Below are 17,760 nucleotides of genomic sequence, written 5' to 3'. Positions count from 1 at the left end.
GCCGACCACCACCCACTGACCTGTGTTCTTACCACCTCACCCTCCCCCCCCCCCCCCTCCCTCCCCCTCCACACACATACACACACATGCCAATGGCTAGACCTGGCAAGGGCAAGAGCGAGTACGAGTATGCCTACGAAGAGTACTCGGCCTACGAAGAGGTTACCGCTGCCGGTGGTGGAAGCTCCTCCTCTTCCTCTGCTTCGGGTGCAGGCGTCGTCCCTACCCGCCGTCGCCGTCGTGCCGATGTCGAAGCTGCTGGTATGGCCTCAGACTCAGACTCAGACTCGGGCTCGGGCTCGGGCTCAGGCTCGGGCTCGGGATCCGACTCGTTTACCCGTGGCCTGCCGGACTCGCTTGCGCCGACCACCATCCGCATCCTCAAGTTCCTCAAGGAGGCCGAGGAGGAGATGAACCGCGGGCCGAGCGAGGAGCAGATCGCGTGGGAGGCCGAGCTCGCCGAGGACTACTCCACCTGGGGCTACCTTCGGTGGGCAGCGTGGAAGACGTACAAGGGCGCAGACTGGCTCGGCGGAACCATCGCCCACGTCACGGGCATCACCGCGCCCAAGTATCAGTACTACATCGATCACGCCATTCGTGAGAAGGAGGAAGAGGAGGCTCGTCGCCGCGAGACCTTTGCCGCTCGCTCTGCTGCCATGGCCTCTGTCGAAGGTGGCCGCCCTATCCACTCGGACGCCTCGGCTGACTCGATCGCCATGTCTTCGCACGAGTAGCCGCCACCACACACACGCTCTCTCTCTCTCTCTCACACACACACACACCGGCTCCACGTTCACTCCACTCCCATCTGCACAATAACACCCAGTCGCCACTCGCCCAGTAGCCACGAAACGTTGCCGTGACGGCCATCAAGCCGCCTGCCAGCCAGCCAGCCCGCTTGCAAACGAGCAGCACCTCTCTCTGTGACGCTCATCTGCACCTGCTCTCGTGGCATGTCAGCGAGTAGCCACCCACACTGGGGCCCCACACTACCACCACCACCGCCACCACCACTTTCCCCTGTCTCGGCTGGTACTCGTGTGCCACAGCCACCGCCGCTGCCTCCCGCTGGCATCCATGCCCGCCTCCCTCCTCCGCTCCCGCCAACCTCGCACATTCCGCCGCCGCCGCCTCAACCACGGACTCGCTATCCAAATGCTGCATCCGCCCGATGGCGGCAAATAACCTCGCGAGTCCGCTCCAATCACCACGCTCGTATAGCCTCCACTGCCTCGTCATCGCCTGCAACCACATCGCTCCGCCCGACTTCCTCCCGCTTGTACCGTACAGGCTCGGCCGCCTCGGCTTCCTCGTCCCGCGCTTCTGGCTGGATCAGACGAGCTGAACACTCGCCAGACTCTGTCGATGTGCTGTCGCCGAGCCGGAATAGTCTTTGGTCCAGGTCGGGCGGCAACAGCATGCCGCTGGCCTCGGACTGGCCCTCCTCGGACGTGTCGGACGCTGCGGGCGGTGGCGGTGGCGGTGGCGGTGGCGGCGACGGCGATGGCGGGTACCACTCATCGAGTGAGCTCGACGGGAGCGACACCTCTGACGTCATGTCTACCGGTGACTCTGAGGATTCGTACACCCCGGCGCCGGCACCGGCGCCCGGCCTGCAGCACTTTGGCGAGCAAGCTCGGATGATGTTCATCGAGGATGTCCTCGCCTCACCGGCTGTCCCGCCTACCCCACCGCCCGAGCACTACACGCCTGTCGCCCGCCGGTCGTACCGGTCGTCGCTCACGCTGCGTGACAACCTCGCCCACTGGCTCCGCAAGTCAACGCTGGGTCACGCCATGGACACCGTCCAGGTTCTCCTCTCCATCATTGCCGCCATTCTCTATGTAGTCGAGAGCTACTACACCGACGGTGGCCGCAACCGCATACCTCTTGGCTTTCTCGTCATCGAAATCTTCCTCGCCGCCGCCTTTGCTGTCGACTTTGTTATTCACTTTATCGCCTCAAAGTCGCGGCTCAAGTTTCTGGTCTCGCCCATGAGCATTGTCGACCTGATCACCATTCTCCCTGTCGTCGTCCAGCTCGTGCTTGTCAACCAAGTTGACTTAGGCTTCCTTCGCATTGTCCGCATCCTCCGTGTCTTTCGCATTCTCCGCACCTATCGGCTGTTCTCGGTCACCATCGACGAGCGCAAGCGCGAGCTAGTGGTCCTCCTCTTCACCCTTGTCTCGCTCCTCTACTGCTCGGCGTCGCTTCTGCAGCTGTTCAACGATCCAGGCTTTGCCGGCACCTCGCCGGTCATCGCCTGGCATGATGCGCTGTACTTTGTCGTCGTCACCTTTTCCACCGTCGGCTTTGGCGACGTCACGCCCGAGACACCGCTCGGCCGCTTTGTCACCATCGGTCTCATCTTCATCACCGTCATCCTCGTCCCGCTCCAGCTCTCCAACCTCGTTGCCGTCTTTACCAAGTTCAAGGCTCACGACCGGGCGTACTCGGGCCGCTACAAGCGCCATATCCTCGTCACCGGCACCTACACAACCGCCCAGCTGCAGGATCTGCTCTCGGAGCTCTTCTGCGACGATCACCCAGAGAACGACGACATCGACGTCATCCTCCTTCACCCAGAGGAGCCGTCGGCCGAGACGTACAACCTCATCAAGTCCGAGGCCGTCGAGGGTCGGGTCACCTTTCTCAAGGGCTCGGTCCTCCACGACCAAGACCTCGGCCGCGCTGCTCTTGAGGACACCGAAGCCTGCTTTGTCCTCTCGTCCCACTACTCGGCGCTTGGCATTGAGGACCGCAAGCAGGCCGACAAGCAAGCCATCCTCTCGTCCATCTCGCTCAAGAGCTACAACAACAAGACCCGCGATGTTCGGGTCCTCACCCAGCTCGTTTCGACCGCTAACGCCGCTCTGCAAGAGTCTGGTGCCGCAGACTACACCCTGTGCCCGCGCGAACTCAAGTTCAAGTGCCTGCTGCAGGGCTACCGCGCGCCGGGCGTGCCGGCGCTCCTTTCCAACATCCTGCGCTCGTCCGATGCCTTTGCTGACAACGCCTCGTCGGAGCCGCTCTGGCTCCGTGAGTATTGCACCGGCGCCCGCGTCGAGCTCTACGAGATCACCCTTCCTATGTCCATGCGCTACCTGTCGTTCTCGCGCGCCTTTATCTCCATGTACTTTACCTACGAAGTCGCCCTGCTCGGCATTGTTATCGACGACGGCACCCTCGTCCTCGCTCCCGGCGACTCGTACGTCATTGCCGGCGGCGAGCAGGCTGTTGTCCTCGCCGAGGACTTTGGCTCCAAGCACGCCGCAGAGTCCGGCGCCGCCGAACAAGTCCGTCCGTTCACCCGCCGGCCTTCGCTACAGGACGCCATTGACATGTTCACTCGCGGCGCGCCCGCCGGAGTTGTCCGCTCGGTCCAGGAGCGCTCGCACCACATGGCCCGCTCGCCGCATGCCTCGCCACATTCTCGCTCATCGGCTGCCTACGTGCCATCGGCGCTAACTGGCGCCTCGCCGCCGCCACAGGTCTCGGCACCGGGATCCACACGCCGCAAGCCTCTCTTCCCCCGCGACACGCATGCCATGCCGTCGGCACCTGGCCGCACCTCTCCCCAATCGAACGAAGACTCACCGCTTGCCGATGCCGCACTCGCTGGTCGCGGTGGTGCAAACAAAGGCGTCAACTTTCGAGACGACCAGGCCCGCAAGGCCAACGAGGAAGAGAGCAAGCGCGCCAAGGACGAGCAAGATGAAAAGGCTCGCGCGCCCGCGAGCGCTGGCTCAGATGCCACGCCAAAGTCCAAGCCAGACGAGTCCGCAGCAGGAGCAAGCGCAAAGTCGACTCAGTCGACCGCCGGCCAAGACACTGCTGCCAATGGTGGCCGCTACAAGGGCAAGGCCGAAGAGCCGAGCACGCCATCCAAGGCAACCGCTGATGGCGAGAAGCCGACCACGTCCAAGGACAAGGCCAGGGGTAAGAGCAAGAGCAAGGGCAAGAGCAAGGACAAGCCTGCAACTGGTCACGAGCAGCAAGAAGAGGAAGAGGAGGACGGCGACGACGGCCGGCCGTCGCGGTCGCCGGCGTCGGTCGACGGCACGTCGTTGCTGTGGTCGTCGTCGTCGGAAGAAGAAGCTGTAGCCAACGAAGTTTCACCGGGCCACGCCATCTCGGTTGTTGTCGACGGACCGGATCCGATTGCGACACTCGCATTTGTGCCACCCACCGCCTCTGCGTCGGACCTCGACGAGTCGGGCATCGAGCTCGAGGTCAAGGTTAAGCCGGACCGTGCCGGCAAGTCCCGTGGCGGATCGACCGGTGGTGAGTCGGCCTCGGCAGACTGGGTCCTCAATTCGGACGGCAAGGTGCAGATGCTCAATGCGTCGCAGACGGCCAGCGTGGCAACGCCGCTCGTCTCTACCCGGGAGGCCTTCCTCCGCAAGCGAAATCAATCGATCACGGTTGGCATTGCGCAAGCAGCGGCTACGTTGATGCACTCCAGCGGGAGCTCGGAAGGCAACGACGACGACGGTGGATTGCCGACGCCGATCCAGACCCTGCAGTCTGCGGTACAGTCCGAGGTTGTGGCCGAGGCGGTGATCGAGGCCGCGACCGAAGCGGGCAAGCTCCAGCATCCCCCCGACCTGGAGAGCCCGCCACCGGGCGACGCGCTCTTTCCGTCTCTGCTGGTCACCGGGTGCATTTCCGAAATCAAGATGCTGCTGAAGGAGGCTGCGCGGCTGGGCGGGATGCGCGAGTTTGGGCGGATAGCGCTGCTCTCCAAGGGCGCTATGGACTCTGAGCTCGAGGCGCTGATGGGCCTCTTTGCACACTGCTCGTTCCACCGTGGCGTGCCGACGCGGCCAAACGACCTGGCACGGGCCGGTATCCGGGCGGCATCGTGCGTCATCCTTCTCCAGGGCGACGAGGATGCAGACCTCGGCTCGACACTGGTCGACGCCGACTCGCTGCTCTCGGTCATGACCATCGTCAACTCGTTCGATGCGGTCGCCGCCGACGTCATGCCGCGGCTCCGCACGCTGCTCGTCGACCTCGCACACTTTACCAACCTCAAGTTCCTGGAGCCTATCATGCTCGAGTCGACCTTCCGCAACCGCATGCGGGTACTTCCGGCCTTTGCCGCCGGCTCGGCCTTTTCGACCGAGACCCTCGACCCGATCCTCCCAGCGGCGTTCTTCTCGGACGTTGTCGCTATGACGGTTGGCCAGCTGCTGGACGTACCGGTCGCACCACCAATCGCCTGCCGCGGCTCTGATGACGACTCGAGCGAGGCCGAGGCTGCCGACAATGACGGGCGCGACTCGCTCATTCCACGAGCTTTTCTTTACCAGATCTCGGTCCCGGTCCAGGTCTGGGGTCTCACCTACGGCCACCTTGTGCGGCTACTTGTCTGCGAGTACCACATCGTTCCCCTCGGCCTCTACCGCAACGGACGGCACATGGATGCGCCCGACGACTATGTCTACACCTCGCCGCACGAGGCCGTTGTTCTCAATCCGGGCGACCGCGCCTTTGTGCTCGCCCGCCCATCGCTCGTCGCACCCCTCATGGATCGTGTGTAGTCCTCTGCACATGTCTAGCTCGTCGGCAGGTTCCACGTCGTCTCGCCCGTCGCGGTGTTCTGGTAAAAGTACGTTGCCTGCGTCGTGTCGTAGTGGGCGGTCCAGCCGTTGGGCACTTGTGGCGCTGTGACGTGCGCGGCCGGGACCAGCGGCGAGGCAGCGGCCGAGACCGACGCCGGCGGACCGGTCGGGCGCTCCCAGCACGTCTCGCGTGTTGCTACATACTCAAAGTAGTACGACTCGCGCGTCTGTTCCCAGTGCACCACCCAGCCGTCAGGAAGATCGGTGGGGGTAGGAGGGCGAGCGGGGTTGGGCTCGGCTGTGGCAGGTGGGATGTCGGCGGGTTGACTGTCACCATCGTCCGCCCCATCTTCCGCCCCGTTGTTGTCGCCATCGAGAAGAACACCCTCGCCATCGAGAAGACTACCCTCGTCGTCGAGAAGTATGCCGTCGTCGTCGTCGAGAAGTATGCCGTCGTCGTCGTCGAGAAGAATACCGTCGTCGTCGTCGAGAAGAATGCCGTCGTCGTCGTCGAGGATCAGGCCATCGTCGTCGTCGAGGATCAGGCCATCGTCGTCGTCGAGGATCAGGCCGTCGTCGTTGTCGAGGATCAGGCCGTCGTCGTCGCCGTCACCGTCCAACATACCGCAGCCACTGCAGACGCTGTGGTGACTACTGCCGCCGCCAATCACGCCGTCACCACTCTCGTCCAGCGTCGGCCCCGAGCCGGTCTCAGACGACGCGCCCGACTCGGAGACCGACTCCGACTCGTGCCCGTTCAGCCGCCGATCCCAGCGCTTCCACTTGTCCACCGCAGCCTTGCGAGCAACAATGCCGTCGGGCGATGCGGCGTGCTCGAGCCTCGCCTTGAGCGTGCCAAGTGCGCCCGACTGCGACTTGACCTCCTGCGAGCGGAACTGCGAGAGGACCCGGAGCCGCGACCCCGGCACGTAGCCGCCAGCGAGGAGCTCCGACGACGAAATAGGATCGACGTAGACCCAGGCAGTGTCGGGCACGCCCTCGCACGCGAGAAGGACGTGGTCGCCCTCATGTACCGTCAGTTGCGCCGCGTACTCGGCGATAAAGTCGTGAGTCACCACTGCAACATCGCCTGGCTTCTCCATCGTCATCACAAGCTCCGAGGTCGCCGCAGGGAAGCGGTGGTAGAGACAGACGTCGGCCCATGCCTGCTGCTCGTCGTCGCCGGCTGCAACAGCATCAGCCTGGGTCTCCTCCTCGCCAACCACCCGCCGCACTACCGGCGCCGGTAGAGAAGGCTTGGGCACATGCGGCTTGCGCTTGGGCCGCGCCACGCCGTCGTTCGCCATCTCGATCTCACGCGCCCGCTTGAGAACCTTAAGACGGCGGACATGGCTCCGCTCGAGCTTGCGCAGAGCATCATCAAAAGCCGCACCATCCCAGTCCTCCAGCCGACCATGGCGGACCTTGGCGTGGAGCTTCCGTTTGGCCTCGCGAAAGCTGGCGAGCTCAGCCTTGAGAGCAGCGTGAAAGCGATCTCTGGCGACGTCCTCCTCCGAAGGCAAAACAGCGACGGAAGCAGCAACAGCACCAAGCCGGGCATCGATGGCACGCTGCCGTTCACGGGCAGCCCTCAGCGAGCTTGCTCTCTCGGCCGCCTTCTCCTCTGCCACCTGGATCTTGGCCAGGCGCTTCCTCTTGGCCCTCGCCGCCTTGCGAGCCCTCCGCTCGGCCGCCAGAGCCGCATCGGCTTCTGCCTCTGCCACCGCCTCCCGCCTGGCCAGACCATACACAGCCCGCCGCCTCGCCACTGCGTCGACATGCGCTGCCCTCTGTCGAGCCCGTCGAGCCAGCGCCTGTCGCTCCTCGGCTGCCGCCGCCTCCCTCCGCTCCTCCGCCGCCCTCCGTCGCTCTGCCCGAGCACGGGCTCCGGCAGCCTCATGCTCCCGCCGGGCCGCCAGCCGTGCCAGGGACGCCAGGTCGGTCGCTGTCTGCGCCGTGACCGTTGCAAGGGCAATCTGGTCAGACATAGTGAGTGCAGTGGCGGGAGGGGGTGGGGGTGGGGGGGGGGGGGGGTGGGGTGGGGGGGGGGGGTAGGGGTCCGTTGTGTCGGCTGACGGCCGACGATGGGCGATGGGCGATGGGCGATGGGCGATGGGCGATGGGCGATGGACGATGGGCAGCTGGGGATGGGCAGCTGGGGATGGGCAGCTGGGGATGGGCGACGGGCGGTTGGCCAACGGCTGGTAGAGGCTATGCTTTAACCTTAAACAGACTAGATGGTGCCGAGGTTGATAGTGGCAAAGTCCTCGCTGGCAGCGCCGGGTGGAGGTGGGAGATCTTCGGGAAGACAGTCGTGGTTGGGGCACTTGCACTCCTCATCCCATCCGGACGGAACGGTGCCGGAGAAGCAGTTGGGCCCCGGCGCGACGTGCGGCTCGCAAAAGGTGTCGACGTCGATGTCGCCGCCGTTGATGAACATGGCCGCGCTCGTTCCGTCGTCGTTGCGCGCATCGCGGAAGAGCGGAATGTCAGCACAGAGCGCAAAGAGCGAGCGGCAGAAGCCGGCGCAGAGGCGGACCGAGGAGAACCGCTCGAGCCAGAACTTGCCAGCCTCCGGGTGGCACTCGGAGCACTTCATCTGGGCGATGATGGCATGGCACGCCGAGCACTTGGGGTCAACAAGCTCATCCACCGTCGCCTTGATCGCCTTGGCGTCCTTGGCATCGCAGCAGCCAAACTGGGAGAACTCCTTGCAGAACGAGAGCTTCCTCCGCGGCTTGAACGGCTCGCTGTGGCTCGAGTCGGGCGCGCATCCGTCGCGCGGCGTAAGGAACTGATCCTCGTCCGCCGCATCCAAGCCGGTCACTCCCACGCCACCTTGCCCTCCGCCACCACTCCGCCGCATGTCGTCTTCGTTGGCCGGCCGCCCATGCGCCTCGGCATGACCACCACCACCCGTACTAGCTCCGCCGACTCTGCCCACATTGTTGTTGTCGTCGTCGTCGTCGTCGTCGAGCCACGAGTTAATGTCGCCTGCTGCAAGGCCTACAGCCACTGCAGCCAGTACACACGCCACCGCCCACACACTAACCTTGACTGCCATCGTCGAGTCTATACCCTTCTCCACACCCACACTCTCTCACTCCCCTCTGCCTCACCACTGACTTCATGAAACGATTTGTGGAGTGACGGGGGCGAGAAAACGTGTATCGGTTCTCTGACCGGAAGAAAAAAATTTACACCCCCACCCCCCACCCCCCTTCCCCACCCGCCGTCCCAACGGACGAAACTCAAACGGCACTCGCTCGCTCTCTCCCGCCTCCCCCAGCGACGACGACGATAGCGGCTAGGCTGTACAAGCCCACCCACCCAACCCGCACACCGCACGCGGGCGTAGCACTGCATAAGCATGCGGGCTACGACACGGGTGCGGTTTGGGCATGGGCACTCGCCGCCAACGCGGGAAGCTGCTTCGGCGGCAGAGGTACTGGCGGCATCGGCGTCGGTCGGACGGGCGACGGTGGCGAGCATGGAGGCGGCTGGAGGTGGGCGAGGGTATACCCGTGACGAGCTGGCGGTCATTGAGGAGATCATCACAGTGGCCACGGCCGCACATGGCGGATCATCCAATACTCTCTCGCTCGTCGATGTCCTCGCCGCCTATGAAACAGTCCTCCGCAAGCACCGCATCTCGCCAGCAGATGATACCCACTTCTACCGCTTCCTTCTCAAGCTCTCGCTCGATCCCGAGCTCGACTGGTGGTCAAAGTTTGCCAACGCTGTCGAGGCCAATGCTTATCTTGCTGCTCCTTCCCGAGCCTCCGGCAATCGCATCGCCGCAAGCCAGCTCGCCGCCTCGTCCTTCAATCCGCTCGCGGCTTCGGGCGCGCTTGCTCCTCGTCATGCTAGCTCGATGCTACCCATCGACGATGCCTCGAGCTATCCAGTCAAAGCACTGGCCTCGGCGTATCTCGCCCACTCGCCACCGTTGACCAAGGCTGCCGTCCGCCCGCGCGCCGCGCGCCAGGGTGCTGTCGCTCGGAGACGGTCGCGGATCTCGCTCGCAGACGCCCGCGAGTACGCCCGGATGAAGACCAAAGCTGCGGTTGTCCGTGCGTGGCGCCAGCGAGTCGTCGACGCCGCCGCTGCTCGCAAAACGGCTCTCGCAAACTGGGTCTCCGCTATCACCTTTTACGACAATACCCTCGTCGCAAAGGCTTTTGCCGGCCTCGCCCTCGCCGTCCAGGCCCGGCGGACACAGATTGCCCACGCCGACGTCTTCTACGCACACAAACTCATGCGCAACGCGCTTGGCGTTCTCGCCTCAGACGCGCTCGCCGCACGACTCGATGCCGATCGCAACTATGCTGCCCTCAAGATGTGGGCCACCAACCTTGCGCGCAAGTCATTGCACACCTGGCTCGTTCGTGCCCATGCCGCAGCACCGCTGCCGATTGATGCACCAGCTCTCGTCCGCGGCCTTGCTCGCTGGCTCTATACATCGTTTGGTCTCAACCTCCACGCCGTCACCCGCCCGCACTTCCATCCGGGCCACGGCGAGACGACGCTGGTCCTTGCCATGGGCGACGATGCCGATGCTGTCCTCGCACACATCCGTCCCTCTCGCGAGTCGCTCCTTGTTCACGGCACGACTCTGCTTGCCGCCGCCGACCTCGGCTACGCCTTTCGCGTCTGGCGCGCCCGCGCCGGCGAGCTCGCTGGCTTCCGCCGCGCCTGCGCGGTCCGCCGCGCCTCGGCTGCACTCCGCATCTGGCGCGCTCGCGCCGCCGTCGAGGTCCAACTCTCCACAGAGTCGGCTCTCGCCCGCTCGGTCTACCTTCGCCGGCTCGGCAAGCGCATCCTCCGCGCCTGGACCCGTGCCGCCCACTCGCTCGCCGAGCTCCACCGCCGAGAGGCGCTCTTTGTCCTCCGCGCCAACACCCGCAACAAGGCCTCCACCATGGCCGCCTTCCGAGCCGCCTACGCCGCCCGAACCCACAACTACGTGGCGCTTGCCTTCAGGCACCGGTCGATCCTCCGACGAGTGCTGCTCGCTTGGCATGCCACCTCGGCCGACACTGCGGTCGAACGCGCCGCTGTTGCCATCGCCGACATGCACTACGTTCGCAGGCTGCTCACCAGTGTCGCTTCTGCCTGGGCCACCACTGCTGCAGCTTCGGCAGCATACCGCGAGAACAAGGAGACCGCCATGATCGTCTACGTCCACAACAAGCTCGACAGCGCCTGGAGTCGCTGGAAGGAGGCGGCAGCGTCGTCCGCCCGGATCAACGCCGGCGCAGCCCATATTGCCACTGTCCTCACCCGTTTTGTCCTCTCGCGGGTTCTTCACGCCTGGCACGACGTCGCCCATGTCCAGCGGGCCCAGGCTGAGGCGCTCAGTTTGGCTGATCGCATCGACCGCGGCCGCCTCATTGGCGGTGTCATGGACCTTTGGCACGCACACCTTGCTCACCGCCGCAAGATCGCGGCGCTTGAGTCGGCTGCTGATGCGCATGCCGCCTACGCCCTCGTTGCCACCTCGTTTGAGACCTGGCGCTGGCGGCAAGACATTGTCGACGCCGACCGGTTCCGGGCTACCTGGGCATGGCGGACGCTGTTCCCGATCTGGCGGGCGGCGACTGTTCGCTCGCTGGAGGACGGTGAACTGGCGGCCGTCGCTGCGCGTGGCTTCCGCATCCTCCGGCTCAAGTCAGTCATGCGCGCGTGGAAGGCCGACTGGGCCGCAGCCCGTGCTGTGAACGCCATCGGCGACACTGTTGCCCTCCGCTCGCAGTTCTGGCGGCTCAAGGACGTGGTCACACGATGGAAGGCTCTGACTGCGGCCGCCAACGCGGTGTACGCCGCCAACGCCGCCGCCTTTGTCATCGCACGCAAGCGCATCTACCTTGCCGCCTGGCGCAAAGCTTTTGCCAAGAAGCGCGCCATCGCCGCTGCGGCCGCTACTGTCGAGGCCGGCTCGATCTGGCGCGCTGCGTCACGGGCATTCAAGTTCTGGGTCGATGCTACCTCGCTCTCGCTCCACGAAAAAGCTGTCGTTGACGAGTACCGTCGCCGCGAAATGCGGCGCATATTCCGGGCCTGGGCTGTCACCGCCTTTAATGACATCCACATCCGCAGGACGCTCGCCCGGCGCGAGGCTATCCGTGTGCGCAACCGCCGCACCAATGCTTGGGCTGCCTGGCGTGCCTTTGTTGCTCGTCGAAAGCGTCAGCGCGCGCAGCTTGCCATCGCCGATGCCCGCTCTGCAAGCAGAACCAAGGCCGCACGCTTTGCCGCCTGGTATACCTCCTATGTCAAGCGGACCGAGAACCGCGCCATGCTCCACTACGTGTTGGGCGAGCTCGAGGCGGCGGGCAAGCGCCGGATCCTTCTCGCCTGGGCCGCGGTTGCCTCTGCCGACGCTACCGACCGCCGCAACAACGCCGCCGCACTGGCGTCTCGTCGGCGTGCTTTGATGTCGTACCAGTTTGCCACCTGGCGGGCAAACGCTCGGTACATTGTGGAGCTCCGGAGCCGTGAAGAGCGGTACTACCTTCGGATCAACGACGAGCTTGTCCGTGGCGTGTGGACGCGATGGATGGCGTCGACTAGAGTCTCGCGCGCCCGCCGCCACGACGCGATGATGGCCGACAAGTACTACTTTGCCTCGTTCTTTGCGCGCTGGCGCCGGCGGGCTGCCAAGCACGCAACGTCAGCCGCAATGCTGGCGCCGCTGCTGTGGCGCAAGGAGCGTGCGCTCATTCGTGGTACGTTTGCACACTGGGCAGAGTCGGCCCGCCGCAAGCGCTACCTTTTGGACGTGGTCCGCGGCCTCATGGACCGCGCCGCCGCCGACAGACTCCGCCATGCTTTTGGCCGCTGGCGGACCAACACCCGCTCGGCCAAGGTCCTCGCCCATCACACGTCTGTACTCCACTCTGACTGGCGCCAGCGGAGGCTGCGCTTGACACTTCGTCGGTGGGCTGACAAAGCCCGAGTCGCGCGGGCCAATCGCGAGCTCTCGGCCCAGGCTCTCGTTCACCTTGACCGTGCGGCGCTGTCGCGGTGCCTCACTGCGTGGGCTGCCTATGCGCGCAAGCACGCCGACCTCCGCAAGCGCGAGAAGCACTACAATGCTGTTGTTGCGTACAACGTGCTCCACACCTGGCGCGACAAGCTCATCGTCGCCCGTGAGGTCGCGCGTCTCCGCGCCCGTGCCCAGGTGCGCCTCCTCTCGCGTGCTCTCCTGGGCTGGCGGCTCGGCAGCGAGCGCAGCGCCAGCCTCCGCAAGCTTGGCGACGAGTTGGCAGAAAGAGTCGACGCCCGGCTCGGGCGGACCATGCTCCGGGCATGGCGCGACCGCCGGCGCGACATCGCTACCACCCGCGAGCGGCTCAGCCGCGGTGCCGACATCCTCCGCAGTGCCTACCTCCGCCGCGGCTTTGAAGCCTGGCGCGCGTGGCTCGGAGCAGTCCAGACCGAGCGCAAGACCGCAGCCACTGCAGACGGTCTCTTTCGCGCCCATGCGCTCGCGAAGATGTTCGTTGCGTGGCGCAGCCGCCGGGAGCGGGTGGCGCATGCGCGCGAGACCAGCGCAATCGCGGATCAATTTGCAGCGCGGTCGCTGCAGGCACGAGCGCTGGCGCGCTGGGCCGGCTTTGCCCGCGCCATGGCCAACGACGCTGCGCAGGAGGCGGCGGCAGACGAGCTGTATGCCTTTCGGCTTCGCGATCGCGCCTTTGGTGGCTGGTTTGACGTCACACGGTGGTCGCTCGCGAAGAACGAACAGCTGTCGGCGTCGACCCGTGCCGTCTCGACGGTTCTACTCTCGCGGTATTGGATCACCTGGCTCCGCGCGTTGCATCTGCGGCGGCTCGAGGCAGAGGCTCGCGCGGCGTCCGAGGCGCGGCAGGCCCGTGCGGCGCTCGGGGTTTGGGTCGGTGCCACGGTGGCTGCGCGGGCGCGGCGAGCCGCAGCTGCCCGCCGCGACGCCGAGCTCAAGACCATCATGCTCCGCCGGTGGCAGAAGGTGACTGCCGTGGCTGAGGATGCTCGCGCTGTCCGCGCGCTGGAGATGGACGGTGTGTACGAGCTCAACCTGCAGCGGCGCGGGCTCGCGGGCCTGCGCGCTGCGGTGGCACACGCTGCATATGTGCGGGACGCGACCGCCAAGCTGACTGCATTGGGCACTGCTCGGGCGTTTGCGGCGTGGCGAGCCAAGGCGGCGCGGTATAGTGCATACCGCGCTGCGGCCGAGGCGATTCCGGTGGCAGCGGCGCGCAAGCGCGCTGCGTCGGCATTTGCGCTGTGGAAGGAGCGGACACGGGTTGCCGGCTCGCTCCGTGCGCGCCGCGAGGCGTTTGAGGCGCTCCGTTCGCGGCGTGGGGTACTGCTTGCTTGGGACGCCTGGCACTTTGCGGTCTTTGCGCCGGCCAAGGCTGCAGCGCATGCGGCGGCTGTGGGTGAGGTCAAGGCCCGGCGAGTGTTCCGCAGCTGGGCGCGGGTGGCACTGCACCGGGCCGAGGTCGCGCGACGCAAGGCGTACGCCGTGGATGCGCTGGCTGCGCGACAGATGGCGGGCGCGTTTGCCCACTGGCGCAAGTACACCGCGCTGCTCCGGAGGGTGGCCGCCAGGGACCTCGAGGCCGCCGGTGGGATGTTTGCCAAGTGGCAAGCGGCGACGAGCGAGAGGCTGGCGGAGCACGCGGCTGTGGAGGCGTTGGTTGTTGAGCTAGAGACCGTGCCCGAGGCCGTGGCGGTAGCTGCTGAGCGCGCGGTGCTGCGATGGCGGCGGGTGCCTGTGGCAACCGCCTTTGATGCTTGGCGGCAAGTGGCGGTCTGGGCGGTTGCCGAGCGCGCGGGGCTGGTGAAAGCCGCCGCCACCGCAGACCGAAACGTACTTGGCCGGGTCTTTGCTGGCTGGCGCGGCGTTGTTGTTGAGCGTGACGGAAGTGCACGGGCGCGGACGCACTATGGGCGGCGGATGGCCCGGCGCGTGCTTCGGGCATGGCAGTCGCGGGCAGCAGTCGAGGCGCTGGTCTCGGCCGACATCCGCACTGCCGACGCAACGTACATGGCGCGGCTCTCGTCGCGGGTCTTCCGGTTTTGGTCGGGCACAGTGTGGCGGCGGCATGCCGAGCGCGAGGCCGCGGTGCTTGTGGAGGCGACGCGGGCGCGGCGGGCAGTTACTGCCGCGTTTGCAGCTTGGAAGATGCGAGCAGCGGCCAGCGCGTACGAAGCCGCCGGAACCCGAGTGGCGCTGGCGTACCGCGAGACACGGCTGCTGGAGCGGAGCGTGGTCGGGTGGGCTGTGTACGCGCGGCAGGCGCGTGTTCTGCGCGAGCGCGAGGCCATGATTGTAGCCTGGCGTGAGGTGCGGACCGGGCGCGCGGTGCTGCGGGCATGGCGCGGACAGGCGGCGCTTCAGGCGGCGCAAGGCGCGGCGGTCGCCGAGCTCGACGAGGTCCGCGACGAGTCTGTGGTTGCGGCGGTGTTTGGCGCTTGGGCTGCTTGGGCGACGCGGCGGGCGTGGCATCGCCGCACACTGCAGGCGTACTACGCTGTCCGTCCGCTCAAAAACGTACTTCGGCTTGCGTTTGACGGGTGGCGCGCAGTGGCGCAGACCCGTGCACAGCTTGCCCGCGACACGGCCAAGGCGCTGGTCCACTACCGGACGCGGCTGATGGTCTGCGTGGTGGAGGAGTGGGCGGCACTGGCGGCGCGTCGGGTGGAAGAGCGGGAAGCGGCGCGGGCGTTTGGCGTGAGCACGCTCGGTGCGCGGTTCTTCAAGGCCTGGCGGGTTGCGCTTGTCGAGGCTGGGCACGCGCGTGAGGCTGCGGTGCGGGCCGATGCGCTTGCACGGTTCCGGCTCCTTCGCGGAATGTGGCTTCAGTGGCAGCGATCTGCGGTGGAGCGGCGCGTGGTGCGCGGGCGGGTGGTTGTGTTTGACAAGGCGCGCGCGACGCGGGTGATGCGTGCGACGTTGCACGCGTGGCGCGAGGTTGCGGTGCGTGAAGCCAACTTGCGCGCCCGGTTTGTGTTTTTGGCGAGCAAGCATGGGCAGCGAGTTCAGGTTACGGCGTGGACGCGGTGGGTGCACGCAACCCGTGTGACGCGAGTCGATCGGGCGCGTGTGGCGATAGGGCGCGAGCGGTTGGAGGGCAACCTTATTGTCCGGGTCATGGCGGTGTGGCGGCACGCGGTTGCTGCGCGGCGCGAACAAGAGGCTGCGGCCGCGGCGTGGTGGCAGGGCAAGGTGTTCTGGGCGTGGGCGTCGACAGCCGGAAGACTGCGGCGGCTGCGGGAGTCACGCGATGCGGTAGTGGCGTGGCGTGGACGGACGACCAAGGAGTACTTTCTGCGGCGGTGGCGGGCGGCGATCATTGCCAAGATTGTGCTGGCCAAAGCGAACGCAGTGGCGAGCCGGCGGAAGCGGAACGCGCTGAGGGCTTGGGCGAAGACTGCGCGACAGAGCCGAATGTTGCGGGCGCGTTCCGAGGCGGACGGCGCACGCAAGGCCCACAAGCTTGCGTACAAGACGATGCGGACGTGGGTAGCACGGGCGCACGTTTCGGCGCGGGCGCGGGCGCGCAGGGCCGCAGATCGTCGGGCGCTGGCGGCTGGGGCCTTTGCGCGGTGGCGGGGCAAGGCGAGTGTGGCCATCCGGATTCGGCGGTTGGAAGGGCGCGGGGCGCGGTACGCGCGGCGCAAGGGTCTTCGCGGCGCATTTGAGCTCTGGCTGGGCAAGACCGAAGCCCGGCTGGGCGCACAAGCTGCGGCAGAGGCGATGGCGTCGCAGCACGCCGTCGGGCGGGTGTGGCGGGTGATGCGGGCGCAATCGCTGGCGAGCCGTGCGAGTGCAATGGCGCGGCGGAACCGGCTGCGGGCGGCGTTTCTGGCGTGGCGCAGGGTCCGGCTCGAGAGCACGGCGTCGCGCGAGGTCGGGCTCGTGGTCCTCCGCGAATGGCACCGAGTGGCGTCTGTCCGTGCCAAGCTGGTGGCGTTTGTGGAGGCCAAGGCACGCAAGCAACGGGCGCTGCTTCTCTTTGAGCACTTTATGGCGTGGATGATGTATGTGCGACGGACGCGGCATCGCAGGTAAACGTAGCTAGCTTGGGAGGCGCAGCGTCGCGACACACAGCTTACTCCTCGAGGATGCCGCAAGCGACGACAACGACGGGCTCGTTGGGCTTGGTGGCGGTCGTCGGGGTGTTCTCGATGGTCTTGACCACCTCCATGCCGGAGAGAACCTTGCCAAAGACGACGTGGCGGCCGTCGAGCCAGGGGGTGGGGACGGTGGTGATGAAGAACTGCGAGCCGTTGGTGTTGGGGCCGGCGTTGGCCATGGAGAGCAGGCCGGGCTTGGTGTGCTTGACGTCAAAGTTCTCGTCCTCAAACTTGCCCGAGCCACCGTAGATGGACTTGCCGCCGCGGCCGTCGTGGGTGGTAAAGTCGCCGCCCTGGATCATGAACTGCGGGATGACACGGTGGAAGGTGACGCCCTCGTAGCCAAAGCCCTTCTCGCCGGTGGCGAGAGCGCGGAAGTTCTCGGCAGTCTTGGGCACGACCTCGCCGAAGAGGCCGAGCACGACACGGCCCTGCGGGCGGCCGCCGATCTCGATGTCAAAGAAGACCTTGTCGGTCACCACGGCATCGTCGACCTTGACCTGTGTCCACAGCGACAGCATGGGTGGTGGGGTTGCCAGCAGCAGTAGCGAGGGTCGGCATCATCGGTTGCCAGCACCAGCGGGTGTTAATACCAGCGGATGCCAGCACCAGCGAATGCCAGCACCAGCGGATGCCAGCACCAGCGGATGCCAGCACCAGCGGATGCCAGCACCAGCGGATGCCAGCACCAGCGGATGCCAGCACCAGCGGATGCCAGCACCAGCGGATGCCAGCACCAGCGGATGCCAGCACCAGCGGATGCCAGCACCAGCGGATGCCAGCACCAGCGGATGCCAGCACCAGCGGATGCCAGCACCAGCGGATGCCAGCACCAGCGGATGCCAGCACCAGCGGATGCCAGCACCAGCGGATGCCAGCACCAGCGGATGCCAGCACCAGCGGTTGCCACCAGCAGTGGTCACCACCACCACCACCAGCACCGTGGGTCGACATCATGAGTTACCAGCAGCATCAGTTGGCAACAAAGAAGCACCCAGACCAGCACACAATCCCTCCAGACTATAGTGAGTGCACAGCGGGTGGGAGGGCGGGGAGGGGGGAG

The 17,760-nt window shown here is 66.2% G+C and overlaps 5 protein-coding genes across 5 annotated transcripts in view; 2 read left to right on the top strand and 3 right to left on the bottom strand.

Annotated features, from left to right (window-relative positions):
* Positions 1-86: 86 nt before the first annotated feature.
* On the top strand, positions 87-836 carry AMSG_10868 (uncharacterized protein; the record flags this gene model as incomplete). Its single annotated transcript, XM_013897711.1, has 1 exon — positions 87-836. One exon carries the CDS (start codon positions 87-89, stop codon positions 735-737), a length of 651 nt encoding a protein of 216 aa, XP_013753165.1. The 3' UTR covers positions 738-836.
* Positions 837-1,421: 585 nt separating this feature from the next.
* On the top strand, positions 1,422-5,615 carry AMSG_10867 (uncharacterized protein; the record flags this gene model as incomplete). The annotated part of the gene is made up of 2 exons (XM_013897710.1): positions 1,422-5,522; positions 5,568-5,615. The coding sequence occupies 2 exons, from the start codon at positions 1,422-1,424 to the stop codon at positions 5,613-5,615; spliced, it is 4,149 nt and encodes a 1,382-aa protein (XP_013753164.1).
* Positions 5,616-5,774: 159 nt separating this feature from the next.
* Positions 5,775-7,558, bottom strand: AMSG_10866 (uncharacterized protein; the record flags this gene model as incomplete). The annotated part of the gene is made up of 2 exons (XM_013897709.1): positions 5,775-5,797; positions 5,905-7,558. The coding sequence occupies 2 exons, from the start codon at positions 7,556-7,558 to the stop codon at positions 5,775-5,777; spliced, it is 1,677 nt and encodes a 558-aa protein (XP_013753163.1).
* A 214-nt stretch (positions 7,559-7,772) lies between these two features.
* AMSG_10865 (uncharacterized protein) lies at positions 7,773-8,973 on the bottom strand (the record flags this gene model as incomplete). The annotated part of the gene is made up of 2 exons (XM_013897708.1): positions 7,773-8,576; positions 8,952-8,973. The coding sequence occupies 2 exons, from the start codon at positions 8,971-8,973 to the stop codon at positions 7,804-7,806; spliced, it is 795 nt and encodes a 264-aa protein (XP_013753162.1). The 3' UTR covers positions 7,773-7,803.
* Positions 8,974-16,570: 7,597 nt separating this feature from the next.
* The window catches only part of AMSG_10863 (peptidyl-prolyl cis-trans isomerase B), a 1,421-nt gene continuing 231 nt past the window's right edge, over positions 16,571-17,760 (bottom strand). Inside the window, exon 2 of the mRNA XM_013897707.1 lies at positions 16,571-17,197. Within this exon, the coding sequence (XP_013753161.1) occupies positions 16,673-17,197 (525 nt within the window). The 3' untranslated portion in view covers positions 16,571-16,672. The remainder of the gene's footprint in view (positions 17,198-17,760) is intronic.

This window comes from Thecamonas trahens (genome assembly GCF_000142905.1).
Source record: "Thecamonas trahens ATCC 50062 unplaced genomic scaffold supercont1.65, whole genome shotgun sequence".
NCBI classification, from domain to species: domain Eukaryota; order Apusomonadida; family Apusomonadidae; genus Thecamonas; species Thecamonas trahens.
Note: the sequence above shows the minus strand (reverse complement) of the source record. Positions and strands in the feature narration are given on the sequence as shown.